Genomic DNA, 24,447 nt, shown 5'->3' with positions numbered 1-24,447 from the left:
GCCCGGCGGGGGGTCAGAGAATCCCGCCCCTTGTTCATGATTCGCTTAAGGTTAACATGCAGGTTCAGTCGGCAGTTGGGAAGGCAATTGCAATGTTAGCATTCATATCGAGAGGGCTAGAATACAAGAGCAGGGATGTACTTCTGAGGCTGTAGAAGGCTCTGGTCAAACCTCATTTGGAATACTGTGAGCAGTTTTGAGCCCCCTATCTAAGAAAGGATGTGTGGGCCTTGGAAAGGATCTAGAGGAGGTTCACAAGAATGATCTCTGGAATGAAGAGCTTGTCATATGAGGAGCGGTTGAGGAATCTAGGTCTGTACTCTTTGGAGTCTAGAAGAATAAGGGGGGGGATCTTATTGAAACTTACAGGATACTGAGAGGCTTAGATAGAATGGGCGTGGAGAGGATGTTTCCACGAGTAGGAAAAGCTAGGAAAACTAGGAAAAACTAGGAAAAACTAGAACCAGAGAGCCTCAGACTGAAGATTTAAAACTGAGATGAAGAGAATCTGCAAACCCTACAAAGATAGTGACCCGGGACCGGGATCGAATCCGGGTCCTCGGCGCTGTGAGGCAGCAGTGCTAACCACTGTGCCACCGTGCCGACCTCCCACATCCATTCCTAATAGACAATGGAACCCACTTGCAGGCGAATAAATATCGTGCCTATACCACATAGAACAGAGAACAACTTATGAAGGATATTTCTTACCTGAAGGCCCTGGCGGTCCATGTAGTCTAAAATTGTAACTGTTAGATGCAAATAACTTGTTGCTGTTTGATCTCTGCTTATGAATGTCAGCAATATTGTCAGGCAGTAAAGTGAGCTGAAGAAAATTAAATTTCAAGGTTACATTAATTAATACATGATTCTGTTATTAAAACCGAATCCATGAAGCTGCTGTGATATAATAGCGCATTAGCACTGAGGGTAATTATGTAATTCCTACTGCCTGGTTAAACTCAGATCAGTTAACTCAACAGCAGGCTACAAATCGAATCGGGCATCCTCAGGAACGCTATGACTCATCAACGTAAAGGGTGTTATGTAGACAGGGGAAACTCAGTTGTGCAGTGATGCTTTGAAATCTTCTGTCGTTTTCCCAGGGACAGAGGTCGCTAGTACACCTGCTCATCATAATTCAATTACATTCAGCAGCCAGCTTCCGGCAGTCCCTGGTGCTACCTGCTCCAGGGAATTTGATGTAAGTCTGCCGTGCTGCTGGAAAACACAGGGGTGGATTCTCCGGTCCCCCAGCCCTGTGTTTCTCGGCGGTGGCGTGCCGTTTGCTGGCAGTGTGATCCTGTACTCCCACCGCTTGTCAATGCGCTTTCCCATTGCATCCACCCCACACTGCCGGGTAACCCGTTGGCAGGGGTGCGCTGCCGGCGGGAGAAGTGAATTGCAACCGGAAAATTACGGCCAGAGTTAAAATTGTTTTTCATTCACTTTTTCAATTAAAAAAAACTATTTGACAAGTTCTCAACATTTTTAACATGAACACATCTAGTTGACTCTGGTACTGAGAGCCAAAACAGTATTACAATTATGCTGGTCGTAACATTTTTATTGTTACTGAATAATGTTATCTATGTAACAATATACCTTACATCCTGTAATATTTACTATGGCACTAAGCACGTTGAAGAAAAAACACTTTCATTTCATTGTGATCTCTTTACCTTCTGTTTTAGCTGTAGTACTGCCTGTTTAATCTGTTGGAAATCCTCGCAGGTTGTGGAACAGGTGCCAGCCTTTATCACAGTTTCAGGTTTTATATACTGGCCTGCTACAATCAAAAAGCCAAAACATCTTGGTAAATGAAGAAAGCAATTTATTTTCCCTTATCGGCTTTAACCATATTTAATTTTGAGACTGATAATTGTTGCAGCTAAACTCCTGTCTCTCGACTGACCAGTTTTATGTGTTTTCAGTTCTTATATGTGATGCCAATAAGGGAACAATAATAGAAACAAAAGATTAGTCTAGGAGATCAGAAAATGGCATAAGCAGAAACATTATCAACATCTACTGTCTGAGAAAACGGGAGCAGTGATTACAATCTGAAATTGTTCAACTCAGTGATGCAAATTGCCTAATCAAAAGATGGGGTATTGTGGACCCACGCCAGCTGGCGGAGTCCCTTCGGCCCCGGCTGGCGTGGCGCCAAAGGCCTTCCACGCCGGCCAGCGGGGCACCAACCACTCCGGGGTGGGCCTAGCCCCTTCCGCACCTTTGGGGCGGCCCGACGCCGGAGTGGTTGACACCACTCCGTCCCGCCCCCCCCCCGCCCCACCGGGTACGGGAGAATTCCGCCCATTAATCAGCAAATCTAGTATCCTAAATTTAAAATAGTAAATCAGTGTTTGCACCTTGGTTGGTTGAAGGGAAGAGTAAGAAGGCGGGTGTTGCATCACCAGCGTTGACACCAGTAGGTGCTACACGATAGTGAGTGGATGTTGAGGGTGATTGAGGTGTGCACCAGGGTGTCATGGAGGGAACAGTCCATTCTGAATGCTGGAAGCTGAAGGGAGAGGAAAATGTGTCTGGTGGGGTCATTGTGCTGGAAGTAGCAGAAATGGCAGAGTCCATTTAAAGTTTAGGCTGGTGTGGTGGAGGTTGAGGAGAAGGAAGACCCTTCAATAGATCTGTGAGGGAGGGGAAAGGGTAAGAGTAGAAGTGCCGAAGATGTGACAGATGAGGTCAAGGCCTTGTCGACCATGGGGGAGGGGAATCCTCAGTTGAGGATTCCTTTCTCCCTCATGTACTTAGCGAGCTTTCCCCTAAATGCATCTGTGCTAATTGTCTCAACTATTCCATGTGAAATCCACATTCTAACCACTCTCTGGGCAAATATGTTTCTCCTGTATTAATAACATTTTTTTAAACAATGGCCGGCATGGTGGAGTTAGAGGCCGTTAGAGTGGTTAGCACTGCTGCCTCACAGCGTCAGGAACCCGGTTCAATTCTGGTCTTGGATCACTGTCTTTTTGGAGTTTGAACTTTCTCCCCATCTCTGCGTGGGGTTCCTCCGGGTCCTCCGGTTTCCTCCCACAGTCGTTAGATGTGCAGGTTAGGTGGATTGGCCAAGCTAAATTGCCCCTTAGTGTCCAAAAAGATGTGTAGGTTAGATTAAGGGGTTAATGGTCTAGGGCAGGTGAGTGAGCTTGAGTGAAATACTCTTTCAGAGGGTCAGTGCAGACTCGATGAACCTAATATCCTCCTTCTGCACTGTAGCGATTCCAGGATTCCATTCTAAGACAATAACTATTGTCAAGTTCATGATATGGAGAAAGCTAAAAAGAAAGATGGAGAGAATTTGGTGACTATTTATCAAATTACAAACTTCGGCTTGGGGATGAGATGTTCAGATGTACCAGGTATTATGGAGAGCCAAAGGTTGTGGCAAACACAAGAAATATCTACCACAAATATGGAAAAGATGCTTCATGGTGTCAGTTTCGTTGATGCACAAATGTGGGGAGTTGAGAGCAAAGTTTAACTTTTCCAATTAGTATGCCAATTGTGATCCACCATTTTAATGAGTTACTATCACCATTAAGAATGCAAAACTCAGACATATATGTCAACTGTTTAAAGCCTGCTAAACGGCAGGTTTAGCGGGATTTTTGTCTGTGCCTGCAGCGCCAAGGAAGACCCCGCTTTAAACAGCACCATTTTTTTGGCCTCGGCGAGGAACTCCCCATTGAGGCCGCTCTTTAAGTCATTTCCTGCACTGCGTGCTCAGCTCATCAGTGCAGGAAGATTACTCATGGATCGAGGTGCCATTTTTAAAGGCAGCCCCGATCTTTCAACCCCTCCCTCAGCCACACCATGGCTTTAGGACCCCCACTACCACTTCACCCAACCTACCTCTTCCAGGGTCCTCAAGCCCCTTCTTCCCCACCTTTTATGGGCAAGACCCTCTGGGCCCGAACCCTGGCATAGGCAACCTAGCACCTGGGCAACTTTGCACTAGCAGTGCCACCTGTGCCAGGGTGGCACTTCCAGGGTTCCTTGGTGGCAGTGCGAAGGTTCCAGGATGGCAGTGCCAAGGTGCCCAGGTGCCAGGGTAACACCCTGCCCTGTACCAGACCACTCGGGGGCCTCAAGTCCCCAGCGATACATCCCGAGGTGCCACCTCAACTGGTGCATGACTTTGTGAACCAGTACCAAACGACGCTCATTTGAGGCCTCGCTGTGAGACTGGTGAAGCCCGGGCTCCAGGTGTTTTGGCGAGTACATATTTCAATGAGGTTAATATCTGATTTAAATATGCACACCTGGACCTCGCCCAACGAGTGCGAGGTGTAGATCGCGCCATGGGATTCTGTTGAATCTAATATACTAATAATAATCTTTATTGTCACAAATGGCTTACATTAGCACTGCAATGAAGTTACTGTGAAAAGCCCCTAGTCGCCACATTCTGGTACCTGTTCGGGTACACGGAGGGAGAATTCAAAATGTCCAAATGACCTAATGAGTCCGGGACTTTTGGGACTTCTGGAAGGAAACCGGAGCACCCGGAGGAAACCCACGCAGACACAGGGAGAACGTGCAGACTCCGCACATTCAGTGATCCAAGCCGGGAATCGAACCTGGAACCCTGGCGCTTTGAAGCAATAATGCTAACCACTGTGCTACCGTGCTGCCCACGACTTTTGAGCGTCATGACTCTCGATGCAGGCCTCTCGCAAGATTCAATGGCCTCATCCCGACACCAAGTCGGGCAGGACGAGGTTGCTGAATTGCACCCTGGATCTAAAATGGACACAGTTGAAGAATATGGGTCTTCCATTTAAGATGGAGATGAGGAGAATTGTTTTTCTCTGAGGGGGTCGTTGATCTGTGAAATTCTCTTCCCCAGAGAGGAGGCTGGGTCATTGAATATCTTTTAAGGCTGAGTTAAGCAGATTCTTGGTTGACAAGGGAGTCAATGTTTATTGCCGCACCCACCCCCCCCCCCCCACCTCCCCCCCACCCCCCAAGAAAGTGGAGTTGGGGCCACAATCAGATCAGTCATGATCAGATCCACAGGCTTGAGAGGCCATTGGCTTACGGCTGCTCCGTATTACAATCTTTAAAATTAAAATGTGTCTCAATTTCAATTGCTAATGCAGCCAAGAACACAGAAGTCATATGTCTGCACCGCATCCAACAACAATAGAAGCTGTGAGTAATGTTGCCATTTTCCATGATGAATTGTAAACAGGACGGCGCTTTGTGCGCTTGGTTAATTATAATTTATAAAAGTTGGTGCTCTTGGATAAAATCATGTGAAAACAATATACACGTGTATATATAGAGCATACTTATGTGTCTTTTCGAAAAATGCCAAGCTCGGGATTCCACATGATATGCAGTTGTACAAAAAAAAAACAAGAATGGTTTGAAATTGTAGAAAAACATTCCCAACTTTATTACGACAGGAACATTCCAGGCAGAAACTGAGAGCATCACAGAGACAACCTCTTTGTTTTGCTCTGTAATCTCTGGTGAGGACGTATATTTCAATCTTTATAGCCTTCAGCATTCCTTAGGCATAGCACAGAAAGTAAACTCTGGCATGGGGGGGTCACACTCCCCGGTGTAACACAAATCTTCTGTCCTCCTTTGAAGCTGGGATTTTCCAGTGTCGCTGAGAGTGAATGGAGGTTTGACTGGAACGCCAAATTTTCCGTTCTAGCTTGCAACAGGTCCCACCACTGGCGAGATGGGAGACTCCACCCGATGGGTTTTCCTTCAATCATCTTGAATTCACAGAATGGTAACAGCACGAAAGGATGCAGTTCAGTCCTTCGTTTAAAAAATGTTTTTTTCATGAATTTTGGTATCACTGGCAAGGCCATTATTTGTTGCCCATCCTTGAACTGAATAGTTTGCTGGGCCATTTCAGAGGGCAATTAATGATGGCAACAATTATTGAAAGTAGCTTTCAAATCCAGATATTTAAAAAAATAATTGGATTTAAAATCCAGGAGCTGTAATGGTGGGTTTGAACCCATGTCCCGGGGCACTAGATTAAGCCCCTGGAATGCTAGCCCAGTGACATTATCACTACACAACTGTCTCATTCTCTACAAAGCAAATTAGCTTGTCTCAATCCCCCACCTTTTCCTTGTCGGCTCACAATATTTATTTCTCTTCAGATGCTTATTAAATATATGTTTCAAAGCCACAGTTGAACCTGTCTCCATCACACTCTCTGGCACTGCATCCAGATCCTACCAGAGCTTGGGTACAACAGATGTCATCGGCATAGATGGAGTTGCTCGTTGTGGTTGTTGGCAAGTCATTTTTAAAAATTCATTCTTGGGACGTGGGTGTCGTTGACTGGTCCAATATGTGTTGCCCATCCCTAATTGTCCTTGAACTGAGTGGCTTGCTCAGCCGGTTCAGTGGCGGGCACTTAAGAGTCAACTGCATCGTTGTGTGGGTCTGGAGTCACATGTGGGTAAGGACAACCGATTTCCAGGGGGGCCCGGTGGCGCAGTGGTTAGCCCTGCTGCCTCACGGCGCCAAGGACCCGGGTTCGATCCCGGCCCCGGGTCACTGTCCACGTGGAGTTTGCACATTCTCCCCATGTCTGCGTGGGTGTCACCCCCACAACCCAAAAGATATGCAGGGTAGGTGGATTGGGCACGCTAAATTTCACCTTAATTGGAAAAAATATTTTGAGTACTCTAAATTTATTTACAAAACAAGGATGGTGGATTTCCTTCTCTGAAGGACATTAGTGAACCAGATGGGTTTTTACAACAATCAACAATTTTTTCCATGGTCATCATTAGACTTTTAATCCCAGATTTCCGCTGAATTCAAACTTCACCATCTGCCATGGTGGGATTCGAATCTGGGTCCCCAGAGCATTACCCTGGGTCTCTGGATTACTAGTCTAGTGATAATACCACTACACCACCACCTCCTCCTACAACAATCAGCCTGCTACATTCTGGAGGAATATGCCATTGGATTTAAGGGGTGTCATTCTCCGCCGGCGGGAGTCTCCGTTTTGCCGGCGCCCGGGGGTTTCCCGACGGCATGGGGCTGCCCCACAATGGGGAACCCCATTGACCGGCCGGTGTTGCGGAGACTCCCGCCGGCCGGTCGGAGCAGAAATGTGGCGGGGCGGGTAGGAGAATTTCGCCCCAGATTCTGAACTCTGGACTCAGGCAAAACCATAGCTCCTTTTTTATCGTGGTCCTGACTTACCTCTTTATTTCCCTTTGCATTATATTAATCAGTGTTGGGGCTAGCACTGAGCCCTGCGATATTCCATTGGCCTGTCTTCTCCATGCATTTCGTCCTTGTCAAAGGTGGACTCTGAATCATCTGTTGTGAAGGAGTTTTTCAGTAGCTGTCCTGACCGAGGTTGGAAGCACTCTGGACAGTTTTGGCAGCAGGCCAATGTGCCACATTGTATCAAGGGCAGTTGGGAGGTCCAATGGTGCAATGCTGTCTTCAAGTTTGTCCCAGGCACAGGACAGGAAGAAAGGTATCCATGCATCTCCGTCAGCCTGGCTACTTCATTTAATTATTTTTTTGTTTTCCAGAATGGTTCCAGCTGATCACATGTTTGCTCCAGCCAGTTATGGATAAAGATAGCTGTTTGTGACCTCTAATCTTTAATGTGCTGCTAATGGGCTCACCGTTACCTGCTCTAAAACACAATAAGTTTCAACCTGGGGCCTTGTTAGCTGAACAGCCCTACCAACTGCCCATCAACAGGGGTGGTGTGGAGATGGGCAGGTGAGTAGGTGGCCAGGGCGGTGCTCGAGGTGCGAAGCACAGATGCTGTTGCCCGTTCTGATTGTAGAATCCTGGCAGTGTGGTTGATTTCTATACACAGATCACAAAATCACAGAATAATACAGCACAGAAGAGGACCTTCGGCCCAGCAAGTCTACATGAAAAACACCTGACCTGCCGAACTACTCCCATTTGCCAGCACTTGGCCCATAGCCTTGAATGTTATGATGTGCCAAGTGCTCATCCAAGTACATTTTAAAGGATGTGAGGCAACCCGCTTCTACCACCCTCACAGGCAGTGCATTCCAGACTGTCACCACCCTCTGGGTAAAAAAGCTTTTCCTCAAATCCCCCCTAAACCTTCTGCCCCCTCACCTTGAACTTGTGTCCTCTCTTAATTGACCCTTCAACTAAATGGAACAGCTGCTCCCTATCCACCCTGTCCATGCAGGGTAGGTAGGGCAGCACGGTAGCCTTGTGGATAGCACGATTGCTTCACAGCTCCAGGGTCCCAGGTTCGATTCCGGTCTGGGTCACTGTCTGTGCGGAGTCTGCACATCCTCCCCGTGTGTGCGTGGGTTTCCTCCGGGTGCTCCGGTTTCCTCCCACAGTCCAAAGATGTGCAGGTGAGGTGGATTGGCCATGACAAATTGCCCTTAGTGTTGGGTGGGGTTATGGGGATAGGGTGGCGGTGTTGACCTTGGGTAGGGTGCTCTTTCCAAGAGCCGGTGCAGACTCAATGGGCTGAATGGCCTCCTTCTGCACTGTAAATTCTATGAAATGCCCCTCATAATCATGTACACCTCAATCAGGTCACCCCTCAGTCTTCTCTGCTCCAGTGAAATCTGCTCCAGATGTAACCTCCTCCCTTCCATTTATGTCTTCTGTGTAAGGCATTTAGAATTGTTGCAACATCCATCGAATGTAATTTCAAAGTAATTTGCCAGCCTAGAGGCATGCTTGTGAGCTGTAAAATCAAAATAGACAGTTGAGTGATTCATAATCATCATTATGGGGTGACACGGTTAGCACTGCTGAATCACAGTGCCAGAGACCCGGGTTCAATTCTGGTCTCGGGTGACTGTGTGACGTTTGCCTTTTTTCCCTGTGTCTGCGTGGGTTTCCTCCATGTGCTCCGGTTTTCTCCCATGGTCCAAACATGTACAGGTTAGGTCGATTGGCCATGATAAAGTTTCCCCTTAGATCCCAGTGATGCACAGGCTAGGCGGGGTTATGGGGGTAGGGTACTCTTTGAGGGGGTTGGTGCAGATCGATGGGCCAAATGGCCTCCTTCTGCAGTGTACACATTCTGACCAGAAAACACTGTCACATGGCTGAAACTTGAACATTCTGCATTCTTTTAATTATACAGTTTTTAGATTTTATCTTCATTTATTGTCAGAAGTGAAGCAGAACCCCAGGCGAGTAACGTGCCATTGTCTACCATTTACCATCTAACAGGTAGAGAGAGCTCTGTCCAGGTTTAAAATCTCCTGGCCCTCATCTACACTGTGAACGACTGGAACATTGGAACTTTTGTAGCTATGCCATCAAAACTAATTTGATTCTTCTTTCCTTCTCCCATCATGGAAGTCCTCGCTTCGTGAAAGATGGATCCCCCTGCAATAGTCAGCATGCTACACTCTGGACGAATCTGCCATTGGATTTTAGATTCTGAATTTTGGACTCACGTGAAACCCTGGGCATGATTCTCCGGCCTCGTTGCACTCACGCTCGAGCGAAGCGAGGCCGGTGAGTAGCGGGAGAGGCTGAAAACGAGAACCGCACCAGGCAGTTTGTGATGCGACCGGCCCGCTCCCGTAGGCAAAATCGGAATCTCGCTGTAGCGTGGTGAGAAACCAATTATCACCACTTAAGCCCTATTTCCATACAATTAATGGGAGCCACCCCATATCCACCGGCCTCCTGTCATTCATCGGCCTCCCCTGCAAGTGCTCACGCTGGCGCCGATTAGTACTCCTTTTGAAACATGTGAACCTGGCGGAAGGGCTTCTGCGGGGTGCTGAGGAGGTGAGTAGCCATCTTTGTTCACAGGCAAAGACCCCAGTCCTTGACGGTGGGGGTCGGGGATCCTCGGCTGGTGGGGGGGAGGAACCCTCCGCAGGGATGGGCCGCCATGGGAGGGTGAGGGGAAGCAGCTGGGGGAGGGGCATTCATGCATGGCATCATCGTGCCAACCCCTGGATCGTGTGTATCAATTCCGGGGACAACCCTTGTCCCTTCCCCCCTGCCCCACTGACCATCCATAATCCCCACTGACTGCCGATACCTCTGGCAGTGTGGCTGAAGGTATTGCTAATAAGGAATTGGCAATCATGGTTAAGTGAGCACTTCACACAACCTAAGTAGTTGCCCGTGGGTTGGCGGGCCATGTAGCATGTGGGAGTCAGTGCCTAGCATCCTAATCAGACCGTGATGCCTGGACATTGTGTCTCAACACTGAGGGAAGCAACACGACGCACGCAGCAGCCAACATCAAAACACCCAGGGGATGGGGCACAGCTCCGGGGACATGTCCATGGCCGGAGGGTGGGTGAGTGCTACAGGGAGGGAACCAGTGCCCAGTCCAGGTGACATTATGAGCGAGTGTCCGGGGTATAGGGTCTGGGATCCGGTGAGGGGAGCCCGCTGCGGCCAGTAGTGCATGGGCAGGTCGTTCCAGGTGAGGGGGGTTGATTGATTGATTGATTTATTGTCACATGTACTGAAGTACAGAGAAAAGTATTTTTCTGCAGCCAAGGAAACATACACAGTGTGTACACAGTAGGCAACAAAAAATAGTAGATAGTTACAGTGAATGCGAGAAAGTACACAGAACATTGACAAATAAATAATTAGTTACAGTATGGAACAAGTGCAAAATAACAATGAAAATATGACATAAGTAGGAGCAGCATAGAGCACGTGAATAGTGTCTTATAGGGAACAGATCAGTTCGAGGGAGAGTCGTTGAGGAGTCTGGTAACTGTGGGGAAGAAGCTGTTCCTAAGTCTGGATGTGCGGGTCTTCAGACTTATAGAATCATAGAATCATAGAATTTACAGTGCAGAAGGAGGCCACCTGGCCCATCGAGTCTGCACCTGGCCCATCGAGCCTGGAAAGAGAACCCTACCTAAGCCCACACCTTCACCCTACCCTGGTAACTCAGTAACCCCACCCAACCTTTTGTTTGTACAGTAAGGGCAATTTTTATCATGGCCAATCCACCTAACCTGCTCACCTTTGGACTTTGGACGGAAACCGAAGCACCCGGAAGAAACTCACGCAGACAGGGGGAGACCATGCAGACTCCGCACAGATAGTGACCCAAGCCAGGGATCGAACCTGGGACCCTGGAACTATGAAGCAACTGTGATAACCACTGTGCTACCCTGCTGCGCTTCTGTAACTCTGCCTGATGGAAGGGTCTGGAAGAGGGCAAAGCCTGGAAGGGGGGGATCAATGGGGGAATGGAGGGTCCCGGGGTGGGAGCCACCATTGTTTGCCAGTCTAACACCCCCTCACATGTGTTACAGATATTTAACGCTATGGCAGGGATTTTGGACTCAGAACACGCCTGTAGTGGTGCTGCTGCTAGACCGGGTGGCCAGACGCCGGAGACGGCAGCAGCTGCAGCGTCTGCAGATGCTCGAGGTGGCAGACCATGTGCCAGACCCCGTCCCACACCCTGAGGACCCAGCCACCCATCAGGCCAGGGAGGGACCCTGACGGGGAGTCCCGCGATGCTCCAGGGTGTGCAGGCATCGCTGGTCATTCGAACAGAAGACAGACACTGCGTGACACAGGAAATTCCGCTTCAGCAAGCAGATAGTGCGGCATTTGTGCCATGTCCTCGCTGACTTGGTACCACATGGAGGAGGATAACTGCTCCCGGTGGCCATAAAGGTCACCGCAGCCCTGAACGTTTAGGCCTCAGGATCATTCCAGGGCTAGGGCGGGGACCTGTGTGGTATCCCGCAGGTCACAGTCCACAGGTGCATCCAACAGCTCACGGACCCACCCTGCCCCGGCCGCGCGGGCGTAACTGCAGGGCCCTGGCAGCAGCCAGAGCTGTGACACGCACGCTGGGGCCCTGCTGGCCCCCTTGAAGACGGAGAATCATCCTGAACTTTCTAGGAAAAAGTCCAGAGTGATTCTCACCCGTTTTCCGGCGGGCGTGGGGACTTAATCCCCAGAAGGGAGAATCCCACACATTATCTCCACTTTTAGTGTATGCATGCTTGCTGGTGCTTGCTCCTCGTTCAAGTGTTCAGTTGGGTGGTGCTCTTTTTGGAAACCTTAGGTTGATTTATGGATTCCCATTTGCCTGTGAAAAGAATGTATACATGTTTTTGAATAAGTCCATGTGAGTTCTGCATTGTCAACAAAAGTCAGGTTAGGCACCTGTGAGGAACGAGTATGTAAAATTGCAGTGTAATAAATAATGAAATTAATAATTAAAATGGTACATACCAGTCTCGCAGCACGGGCGGGATTCTTTGATCCTGAGGCTAAGTGTTGACGCCCGTCATTAACGCCGTCGCGTTTTACGACGCCATCAACAGGCCCCCAGGATCAGTGATCCTGCACCCTACAGGGGGCCAGCACGGCACTGGAGTGACGCACGCAGCTCTAGCTGCCGATACCGGTGTCAAACGGGCGCTGCGGGTCTGCGCATCGGCCTATCTCGGCACCCATTTGGCCCAACGCGTGCGGGAATCACCAGGGGAGGGTGTAGCCACCTGAGTTGGCCACTTCCCGACTTAAAATGGAGAACCGCAAAGGCTGAAGAGAAATTCAGCCAACACAGGCAAAAACTAGCAGGCGCAAGTTACTGTGTATTAGACTCTGCAAAAACACAGACAGCATCGATACAAGCAGCCATCTGCATAGTAATGTAGCAGCCATCTGCATAGTAATGAGCGATCCCCGGTAACAATCGAAACATTTAAGGTAAACAAAGCCAAGCCAGACATAAAAGAGGTTAACGGACACTTAAAGACCGCCCTACGATCAGGGAACAGCTCCAGTATTGGAGAAATCGAACCAAACGATTGGAACAAAGTCCAATCACTTGAAACCAGGTACGGGATCCGCCCCGAAAGGCGGCGGGAAGCCCCTGGGGACTATAAAGTAAAATACCCAAGTTCAAATCGTCCTTCTTGACAGGGTCAGTCAGCAACGCGAAGCAACCCTTGGCAGTGACCTGTCCGGCGGCCTCCAAATAAGTAAGTCTCAAGTCAATGCTCGCTACGAGATAGGCGCTCCTAGCTACCAGTCTATACCAGCTTTTGAATCCTGCAGTTTCAGAACCCGAACGAAAGGCCATTTGTTCCCCTGACCTGATGGGCCAGTCCGAAGCTAAGTATAGGCCTGTTATAGAAATAGCCTAGAAAGTAAATCGCATGAGTAGCGATTTACTGTGTATAATAAATGTGTATTGATTTGAATCTTACTAATTGGTGTGTTGATTTATTGATCATTACTTGAACCTGAACCTCGTGGCGGTACCATAAAGATAACTGGCGACTCTAGAGCAAAGGTTATAAAACAGAGCCAATTGAACCAACCAAATGTTAGCACCAGGGGCGTGTAAAGCGGCCCCGACCGGCGCCAATGGCGGGGATTCTCCGGTGACGGACCGGCGTCGGAGTTGCGTCCCGTGAATCTCCCTCCGGCAATTCTCCGACCCGGCCCGGGGTTGAAGAATCCCGCCCCACATCCCTGCAATCTCCACAGTCCAGAGCCTACCAGATTCTATCAGCTACCACTTCCATACACAATGAGCTTTTCACATAATCCGTTCCATATCTTGTGCTACTTCTTTCAGTTATAAATATGTTTCCTTTTAAACAAAGAGCATGGGGCAGAGTGATTTTGCTTAATATTTCCTTTTTGCGGTACATTTGCCTTTCTATTATGGTATGCATCCAGCAATTTGCAAAACACCACGAAGGAGTGATTTTTCATCCACAGTTAACACAGTCGCTGTATCCTTAGTCCCCTTTAGGGGAGGCGATGGCATAATGGTATTGTCACTGGACAAGTAACCCAGATATCCAGGGTAATGCTCTGCAGGTGGTGGAATTTAAACTCAATAAAATATCTGGAATTAAAAGTCTAATGATGACCATGAAGCCATTGTTGATTGCCGTAAAAATCCACCTGGTTCATTAATGTCCTTTAGGGAAGGAAATCTGCTGTCCTTACATGGTATGGCCTACATGTGACTCCAGACCCACATAATGTGGTTGACTCTTAAAATGCCACTTGGCTGAGGGCAATTAAGAATGGCCTTGCCTGCGATGCCCACTTCCCATGAAAGAACAAAGAAGAAAAAGGTGGGAGAGCTCTGTCCCTTAATTAGTAAGCACAAAAGGCTACTGGATATTTTTTGGCATGATTTGGCATTAAAAATCTTGAACTTGTGGGCCTTGCTTTAACATATAACATAGAACATAGAACGATACAGCGCAGTACAGGCCCTTCGGCCCACGATGTTGCACCGAAACAAAAGCCATCTAACCTACACTATGCCATTATCATCCATATGCTTATCCAATAAACTTTTAAATGCCCTCAATGTTGGCGAGTTCACTACTGTTGCAGGTAGGGCATTCCACGGCCTCACCACTCTTTGCGTAAGGAACCTACCTCTGACCTCTGTCCTATATCTATTACCCCTCAGTTTAAAGCTATGTCCCCTCGTGCCAGCCATTTCCATCCGCGGGAGAAGGCTCTCACTGTCCACCCTATCTAACCCCCTGATAATTTTGTATGCCTCTATTAAGTCTCCTCTTAACCTTCTTCTCTCCAACGAAAACAACCTCAAGTCCATCAGCCTTTCCTCATAAGATTTTCCCTCCATACCAGGCAACATCATGGTAAATCTCCTCTGCACCCGCTCCAAAGCCTCCACGTCCTTCCTAAGATGCGGTGACCAGAACTGTACGCAATACTCCAAATGCGGCCGTACCAGAATTTTGTACAGCTGCAACATGACCTCCTGACTCCGGAACTCAATCCCTCTACCAATAAAGGCCAACACTCCGTAGGCCTTCTTCACAACCCTATCAACCTGGGTGGCAACTTTCAGGGATCTATGTACATGGACACCTAGATCCCTCTGCTCATCCACACTTCCAAGGACTTTACCATTAGCCAAATATTCCGCATTCCTGTTATTCCTTCCAAAGTGAATCACCTCACACTTCTCTACATTAAACTCCATTTGCCACGTCTCAGCCCAGTTCTGCAGCTTATCTATGTCCCTCTGTAACCTGCTACATCCTTCCACACTGTCGACAACACCACCGACTTTAGTGTCGTCTGCAAATTTACTCACCCACCCTTCTGCGCCTTCCTCTAGGTCATTGATAAAAATGACAAACAGCAACGGCCCCAGAACAGATCCTTGTGGTACGCCACTTGTAACTGAACTCCATTCTGAACATTTCCCATCAACCACCACCCTCTGTCTTCTTTCAGCTAGCCAATTTCTGATCCACTTCTCTAAATCACCCTCAATCCCCAGCCTCCGTATTTTCTGCAATAGCCTACCGTGGGGAACCTTATCAAACGCTTTGCTGAAATCCATATACACCACATCAACTGCTCTACCCTCATCTACCTGTTCAGTCACCTTCTCAAAGAACTCGATAAGGTTTGTGAGGCATGACCTACCCTTCACAAAGCCATGCTGACTATCCCTGATCATATTATTCCTATCTAGATGATTATAAATCTTGTCTCTTATAATCCCCTCCAAGACTTTACCCACTACAGACATGAGGCTCACCGGTCTATAGTTGCCAGATTTGTCTCTGCTCCCCTTTTTGAACAAAGGGACCACATTTGCTATCCTCCAGTCCTCTGGCACTATTCCTGTAGCCAATGATGACATAAAAATCAAAGCCAAAGGTCCAGCAATCTCTTCCCTGGCCTCCCAGAGAATCCTAGGATAAATCCCATCAGGCCCCGGGGACTTATCTATTTTTAGCCTGTCCAGAATTGCCAACACATCTTCCCTACGTACCTCAATGCCATCTATTCTAATAGCCTGGGTCTCAGCATTCTCCTCCACAACATTATCTTTTTCCTGAGTGAATACTGACGAAAAATATTCATTTAGTATCTCGCCTATCTCTTCAGACTCCACACACAACTTCCCATCCCTGTCCTTGACTGGTCCTACTCTTACCCTAGTCATTCGCTTATTCCTGACATACCTATAGAAAGCTTTTGGGTTTTCCTTGATCCTACCTGCCAAATACTTCTCACGTCCCCTCCTTGCTCGTCTTAGCTCTCTCTTTAGATCCTTCCTCGCTACCTTGTAACTATCCATCGCCCCAACTGAAACTTCACACCTCATCTTCACATAGGCCTCCTTCTTCCTCTTAACAAGAGATTCCACTTCTTTGGTAAACCACGGTTCCTTCGCTCGACGCCTTCCTCCCTGCCTGACCGGTACGTACTTATCGAGAACACACAGTAGCTGATCCTTGAACAAGCTCCACTTATCCAGTGTGCCCAACACTTGCAGCCTACTTCTCCAACCTATCCCCCCCAAGTCACGTCTAATGGCATCATAATTGCCCTTCCCCCAGCTATAACTCTTGCTCTGCGGTGTATACTTATCCCTTTCCATCACTAACGTAAACGTCACCGAATTGTGGTCACTGTCCCCAAAGTGCTCTCCTACCTCCAAATCCAACACCTGGCCAGGTTCATTACCCAAAACCAAATCCAACGTGGCCTCGCCTCTTGTTGGCCTGTCAACATATTGTGTCAGGAAACCCTCCTGCACACACTGTACAAAAAACGACCCATCTAATGTACTCGAACTATATCTTTTCCAGTCAATATTTGGAAAGTTAAAGTCTCCCATAATAACTACCCTGTTACTTTCGCTCTTATCCAGGATCACCCTCGCCATCCTTTCCTCTACATCCCTAGAACTATTTGGACGCCTATAGAAAACTCCCAACAGGGTGACCTTTCCTTTCCTGTTTCTAACTTCAGCCCATACTACCTCGGAAGATGAGTCCCCATCTAGCATCCTCTCCGCCACCGTAATACTGCTCTTGACTAGCAGCGCCACACCTCCCCCTCTTTTGCCTCCTTCTCTGAGCTTACTAAAACACCTAAACCCCTGCAACATCCATTCCTGTCCCTGCTCTATCCATGTCTCCGAAATAGTGGATAAATGCCTTCTACCACGTGCTACTGAGCCATAGGGATGTTCCAGATTTACTCCGGAGCCCATGCTACTTAAGCTTATCTCAGCCAAGGAGAAAATGGAAGCAATAAATTTGGTCTTGGTGCTCCTAAAATTGAGAGGGTGTTATTCCCATTCCTGCCCTTGTTTGATATGTAATGTCTTTTGCTGGAAAGAACATGTGTGGAGAATAGTATCAGGCTCAGTGACAATGCCTCCCACAGACAAATTACCAGGATTCACCACGTCAGCTCCACTATGAAGGAGAAACATATTCACAGGTGTTGGAGGGTAATTGACAACTATGTAAGTGTGTTCCAGTATAAGTCAATGTCTTCAGCGGAGAAAGAGAAAATCGGAGGGAGGAAAAACAAAAAGGTACATTCTATTCTGATGAAGTATTGAATGCATGACTCAAATTCTCCTTCAGTTGTTAATATTGGGCCAAAAGACAACTCCAGCCTAATTATTATGCAGATAAGCTGAATGGTCACTTACCATTCTAACTTCCTGTGAGTTCCTTGGTTGGTTCTGAAAGAGAAATGTATAATTGTGTCACCCTAGTTTATAAAAACTCAGGGGGACAATTTTCAAATGTTCCTTCATTTCATTGTAATATTTTTGCTCATAAATTTAGTGTCTGTCGAGGAAAGGCTGGAAGTTCAGGTATGGCACCCACAGCTTCTTTTAAGGTGTTACATGGGTTGTATACAAACTAAAACTCCATATTCTGCTCTAAAATGTACCTTGACCTTATTAAAACATAATTATTTCAGAAGTCCTTTGACTGCAGTTAATGAGATACTCAATTCCATGATGTGGCACAACTAGAAATTAGAAGGAAATCAAACCAGCAGGCTGATGAAACTTGGACCTTAAATTGAGATTGGATTCAAATCTGGGCTCTGAGTTAAAAGGAGAATGTGTCTCTTGTTGTCTAGCACTCTTTATTACAGAATTGTTGTCATTTAACTGTGACCGAAGGACTTTTGAGGAAAGCATGGATCCTATCATTTTGTCAAATTATTTACACAAATGTTTTCACCAAATAAGAGCTCACAAAGTGGCTATGAATTAATTTAGGTGAGTAATCTTCTGTTAAATGTGAAGTGAATCAATGCAAGCTACTGGAACATTGAGGGATCAACATGAATTGAAAATTTACCTCCCTAAGAGGACTTCAGTGTTGCTTTTGGCAAAGTTTCATGAGCTCCTTTACAGCATCAAGCAACTGACATTTAACAACATTCACAAGGGGCTATACTGTTACAGCAATTTTAAAGCAATATTATTTGCATTTCAATCCCCTGCTCCTGAAAAAGAGCCGCAATCTTGCATTTTCCCATCTCATGAATAGTTGTTTGAGTTGCAAACAAGTCATAAAACACCAATTTGCAAATAACCTGTGATTTGAAAATGGTCATGTAACCATACATTAATCTTCTAAAATTGTTTACCTCCGCTTAAGAATAGTTATGTTAATTGTTATGCATGGTTTCTGATACAAACTGGATTCTTTGTCGGGACACAAGTGAAAGAAATAGTCTAGAATAGGAAGTAACCTTTCAGCTTATCCTCATTAAATAAATAAGGTGGAGTTGACCGTCAACTTGATACTTTTACTATGAAGGTAAAATAATCTAATTGTAAACCATTTTAGTTCTTTATACTCATTCGGCCAGAACTCACCACTTTCACTTTTGCTGCATGTCTTCCCATCCTCTTTGAGATAGAAGCCTTCCTTGCACGCACATTGGTAACTCCCTGGTGTGTTGAGACAGATGTGAGAACACGCAGTTCCATTGCTTTTGGCACATTCATCAATATCTGTCAAAACAACATTTAATATATAACGTGAGTTAATGAGCTGAAGAAAATTGTTGAAAAATGAAATTGCTTTTAAATGAGTTTTTCCAGCTTCCTTTATGGATTAGCTGTTTAAGATAGCAGAAGGTGAACCAGACAAACCGGATAATTTCCCAAATTAACTTTGGCTGACTAACAAAATCTGAGGGCAAAAGAAACCCCCTGAACTGCAGGGCCAAGACGTTTACCTACAAGGCCTGCATCCTCAGCATATTGCTGTATGGCAGAGATGCCTGGACAACCAGTAACTACCAAGAGCATTATAAGCTCAATAATTTACATCTCCAGTGTCTACGACACACCCTTGGCATCAGGTGGAAAGACAAGTCACCTATGAAGCAGCCCTTTCTTCTGCATCTTATTTGTGAATGAAGGCCCAACTGGAATCGTAGCCCCCACCCAATTGTCCATGCCACCAGCTGGATATCACGTTAGCCCACATCGCGCCTGGACCAACATGGCATGGAGATGTCAGGACTTAGCTGAAGAAGGCCTGGAGCAGCCCTTGGAGATTGGCATGGAAGATGGAGGCCTCCAGTGACCGCACCCTGGAACGCAGCATGCTGCAGTGGGTGGGTGGAGCATCTACCAGCTGAATCTTCTGGATGCAGCAGCTTCCCGGAGGTGGATGTTCTATCTTTAGGATCTTTCAGAATGTGGAAACGTTCCTTCAGTGGTGGATCAGTTGGTGTCCAGACACCTTTTAAATATAGGGTTCAGATGCGAAAAATGGTGTGCAAGCCATCTAAGCTGTCTCACCACACAAAATGTCAGGAAATCTCCAAATGCATAATTAATGAGGCCATATCATGTGATACGGCGTAAATTCCCACCTGCCTCCCTGGTGGAAAATGTTCCTTGCTCCCACCCCACCATAGAACTTAATCTCAGAATGGAAAAGTCCACCCAATATAAAATTCCTCATATTATGATCACTTGTCCCCAGTGGCTCCTTTACTACAAAGTTATTAATTAAAGCTGCCTGATTGCACAACGTCAGATTTAAAAGAGCCCGATCCTTCTTCGGATACTAAGCAAACTGATCTAGAAAATTATCTTGAATATATTCTATTAACATATCCTCCATACAATTTCTGCAAATATAGTTTCCCAGGATTTGACCAGATTTACGATCCAAGGACACAAGATTGTGCTTCTACGTTAAAACATGTTTAGGCCGATCTGATTCTGGTTTTTCCCATAAAAATAGAAGAAGGATTCTGTTTGCGGAAATCTTCACTCAGCAAGTATTTTTAGAAGATTTATGATGGCTTGCAAGATAGGCTGCTACGTATCTCGTAAATGTCTCTCTCATGCATTCACCACCAACTGATCTTAAATTACAAAAAAACAATTCAGACAGTAACAGTGAGGCTGAAGTAGTTTGCAAACTTCTTTTTGGGGGTATGTAAGTGTTGGTATAGCATTGGGTATCAGTGTGTTCATTGGGTAGATTGTAGATTGGCTCGGCCAGTATTTTTATTGCTCACTACGAATCAACCGTTGAGAAGGTTGTAGTGAACTGTCTTCTTGAATTGTTCCAGTCCCTGCAGTGTAGGTACACCCACAGCACTGTTAGGGAGAGAGTTCCACAATTTTGACCCAGCAGCAGTGAAGGAACGGCAATATATTTTGAAGTCTGGATAGGATGTGACTTGGGGGGGAAACGTTTAGGTGCTGGCATTCCCATGCAGCTGTGCCTTTGTCTTTGGATTTGGAAGGTATTGTTGAAGGAAAATGCTGTGATGTTTGTAAGGAGTGATGGGTAATAATTGGCGTGAATTAAATGGTTCAAGTGTTCATACTGACCAATACAATATGGTTTCTCTCTGTTTCTGTGCTTCACACGGTCAAAGTAGTATCCCAGGTAACATGTGCATAGCACTCTGCCAAAGTTGTCAGTGCACTGTTGTTCACACGGTGCTCCTGAGCATACATCATAGTCTGGAATGGGAACAATAAGAGGAGAGTTATTGCTGAATGAATGACAAAGGCGCAGAGAAGACTCAGAGATTAAAGATTCAAACTGGAAAAGGATCGTAGGTGGATATCCCAGACTCAGATTTGAGACACTTGTCAAATATAATAAATTATTTTTCTGTGGACACTGGGTGGAATCTTTGACTAAGTGTCAACTCAGGTGGCAAAAGTGGTGTGTAGCCCGCCAGCTCCATTGCCAGCTTTCCCCACCATACTTTTGACACTTGGTCAAAGACATCTTGGAGGCAGGTACTAAGATGTCAAGCTGGTAGGGCAGGCTCTGAATGAGGCTGCCCCTCCAGGAATGTCAGCCTTCAAGAGATTGGTTTAAACCTCCACGATTTGCCCCCCACCCCAAAGGAAACCACCTGCCCTCATGGATATCCCCATCGGAAGCATCCCTCTCTGGTACCTTGGTATTGTCCTGTACCGCCCGGGCATGACCTGCTTCCCCTAGGTGCTGTTCTTACATGTGGGTGCCAGCGGGGCGATAGGGGGAGGAATCCATAGGTGTGGCAATAATACAGTGGGGAAGCCCACTAATGATATTAAAATGTATGGTAATGGGGTAATGGCGACTCCCATTACGTCACTGTGGAGTGTGTAGTCAATCAGAATGGGAAATCCCAGCACCGTAAAAGCAGTTTGAGGAATCCTATTGGATTCTCTGCCCCGACACCATTCCTGTCCATCAAAAATGGGCGGAATATCCCAGCCACTAAAAACAACAAATCCAAGTTTGTAAATAGCATTGTTATAACCCTGCATGAGTCTTACGGTGTAGGAATGATTAACTACCTTGTGGACCTTGCAGAATACGAGCTCCCTTGATAAGGGGTTGGGGAACAACTGACAACATCTGGCTATGTAGAAATAGAGTTAGTCAGTAAGGCACTGACTAGTGAAGACCCAGTAGGGAGCTACTGGAGCTTTATATACCCTCCAGTAATTTTAAAATAAAGTATGTTAATCGTTTTTACAAACTTGGTGTGGACTTTTTGTGACCTTATAAAAAGTCTCATTAGAGGAAAAGAAAATAATGAGGAGGAATGCAACCAACCTGAGAAGAATTTTGAAATTAAACTAATTGAAACCAAGCACAGTTCAATCTAGAAAAATGCAAACTGTTTGTCTCAAACAACAAACCAATGTAAGCAGCAGAAGGCTTAATGTCTAATAACTCTGCGGAACTTGTTTCAGTTCTGGGGTGAATTTTCACAATTACCCCTTGGCCAAAACTGAGCACGAATGGACCAGCTGCCCATCTTCCATCCTGCCTTATTCTCAGTACAGTGATGCACAGTTGTTCCATTGGCATGTTGTTTCACCAATGATTTTTAAAAAAGAGACCAATGAAGCTTGTTCCAATAGATAGATAAGTCCCCGGGGCCTGATGGGATTTATCCTAGGATTCTCTGGGAAGCCAGGGAAGAGATTGCTGAGCCTTTGGCTTTGATTTTTATGTCATCATTGGCTACAGGAATAGTGCCAGAGGACTGGAGGATAGCAAATGTGGTCCCTTTGTTCAAGAAGGGGAGTAGAGACAACCCCGGCAACTATAGACCGGTGAGCCTCACGTCTGTTGTGGGTAAAGTCTTGGAGGGGATTATAAGAGACAAGATTTATAATCATCTAGATAGGAATAATATGATTAGGGATAGTCAGCATGGCTTTGTGAAGGGGAGGTCATGCCTCACAAACCTTATCGAGTTCTTTGAGAAGGTGACTAAACAGGTAGACGAGGGTAGAGCAGTTGATGTGGTGTATATGGATTTCAGTAAAGCGTTTGATAAGGTTCCCCACGGTAGGTTATTGCAGAAAATACGGAGGCTGGGGATTGAGGGTGATTTAGAGATGTGGATCAGAAATTGGCTAGCTGAAAGAAGACAGAGGGTGGTGGTTGATGGGAAATGTTCAGAATGGAGTTCAGTTACAAGTGGCGTACCACAAGGATCTGTTCTGGGGCCGTTGCTGTTTGTCATTTTTATCAATGACCTAGAGGAGGGCGCAGAAGGGTGGGTGAGTAAATTTGCAGACGACACTAAAGTCGGTGGTGTTGTCGACAGTGCGGAAGGATGTTGAAGGTTACAGAGGGACATAGATAAGCTGCAGAGCTGGGCTGAGAGGTGGCAAATGGAGTTTAATGTAGAGAAGTGTGAGGTGATTCACTTTGGAAGGAATAACAGGATGCGGAATATTTGGAGAATGGTAAAATTCTTGGAAGTGTGGATGAGCAGAGGGATCTCGGTGTCCATGTACATAGATCCCTGAAAGTTGCCACCCAGGTTGATAGGGGTGTGAAGAAGGCCTATGGTGTGTTGGCCTTTATTGGTAGAGGGATTGAGTTCCGGAGTCATGAGGTCATGTTGCAGCTGTATAAAACTCTGGTACGGCCGCATTTGGAGTATTGCGTACAGTTCTGGTCACCGCATTATAGGAAGGACGTGGAAGCTTTGGAACAGGTGCAGAGGAGATTTACCATGATGTTGCCTGGTATGGAGGGAAAATCTTATGAGGAAAGGCTGATGGACTTGAGGTTGTTTTCGTTAGAGAGAAGAAGGTTAAGAGGAGACTTAATAGAGGCATACAAAATGATCAGAGGGTTACATAGGGTGGACAGTGAGAGCCTTCTCCCGCGGATGTAAATGGCTAGCATGAGGGGACATAGCCTTAAACTGAGGGGTAATAGATATAGGACAGAGGTCAGAGGTAGGTTCTTTACGCAAAGAGTGGTGAAGCCGTGGAATGCCTTACCTGCAATAGTAGTGAACTCACCAACATTGAGGGCATTTAAAAGTTTATTGGATAAGCATATGGATGATAATGGCATAGTGTAGGTTAGATGGCTTTTGTGTCGGTGCAACATCGTGGGCCGAAGGGCCTGTACTGCGCTGTATCGTTCTATGTTCTATGTTCTAAAATGCAATGGCATTGGTTTTATGAGGCCAGGAATTTATTTTGCTTCTATAACAAGTCTTCTCATCTACCGCTGCTCCCTCCAATTCCTTCTTCTGAGCTTCCTACCCATCTTTGTGTCTCAGATCCTGTTGCCTGTGTGTTTGCTGTTCCTTACACTCCATGATTGACTTTTCATTTCTCTTGCATGCTAGGTCCAGTTTGGCTCTGTGATGAAGACACTGGTAGTCCTGCTCTCCTGCCTAGAACAGTGGTCACAGCTCTCCACTATTAACCAAATAAACTGTCCCTCATAACAACTTTAATCTGTCATCAAGAACTTAAGAGTGTGTGCCTCTACTCTTGATCCTCTACCCAGCCAAAGTTTGCCCTTTGCTAAAATTCCTTTGAAACTTGAAATGAAAATGGCTTATTGTCACAAGTAGGCTTCAAATTAAATTACTGTGAAAAGCCCCTAGTCGCCACATTCCGGCGCCTGTCCGGGGAGGCTGGTACAGGAATTGAACCGTGCTGCTGGCCTGCCTTGGTCTGCTTTAAAAGCCACCTATTTAGCCCAGTGTGCTAAACCAGCCCCTTCAAAGACTTCAAAGACAAATCAACAGTGCAATGGCATATGAGACCTATTACATTACTTTTTATAGGAATAGTTATACAGAGCACTAATGAGACTACATCTGGACTACTGTGTACAGTATTGGTCACCCTATTGGCTCAGT

At 46.4% G+C, this 24,447-nt stretch overlaps 1 protein-coding gene across 2 annotated transcripts in view; it reads right to left on the bottom strand.

The window, feature by feature from the left end:
* Nucleotides 1-24,447, bottom strand: part of ccbe1 (collagen and calcium binding EGF domains 1) — a 434,800-nt gene that overhangs the window by 21,825 nt on the left and 388,528 nt on the right. For both annotated transcript variants that reach the window (XM_072497324.1, XM_072497325.1), the window contains exons 4-7: nucleotides 20,645-20,779; nucleotides 18,659-18,796; nucleotides 1,683-1,789; nucleotides 712-826 (exon numbers count right to left, since the gene is read on the bottom strand). In XM_072497324.1, coding sequence (XP_072353425.1) covers nucleotides 712-826; nucleotides 1,683-1,789; nucleotides 18,659-18,796; nucleotides 20,645-20,779 — 495 coding nt within the window. The remainder of the gene's footprint in view (nucleotides 1-711; nucleotides 827-1,682; nucleotides 1,790-18,658; nucleotides 18,797-20,644; nucleotides 20,780-24,447) is intronic.

Source organism: Scyliorhinus torazame, chromosome 3, assembly GCF_047496885.1.
Source record: "Scyliorhinus torazame isolate Kashiwa2021f chromosome 3, sScyTor2.1, whole genome shotgun sequence".
NCBI classification, from domain to species: domain Eukaryota; kingdom Metazoa; phylum Chordata; class Chondrichthyes; order Carcharhiniformes; family Scyliorhinidae; genus Scyliorhinus; species Scyliorhinus torazame.
The sequence above is the reverse complement of the archived record's forward strand: the minus strand, read 5'-3'. Positions and strand labels throughout refer to the sequence as shown.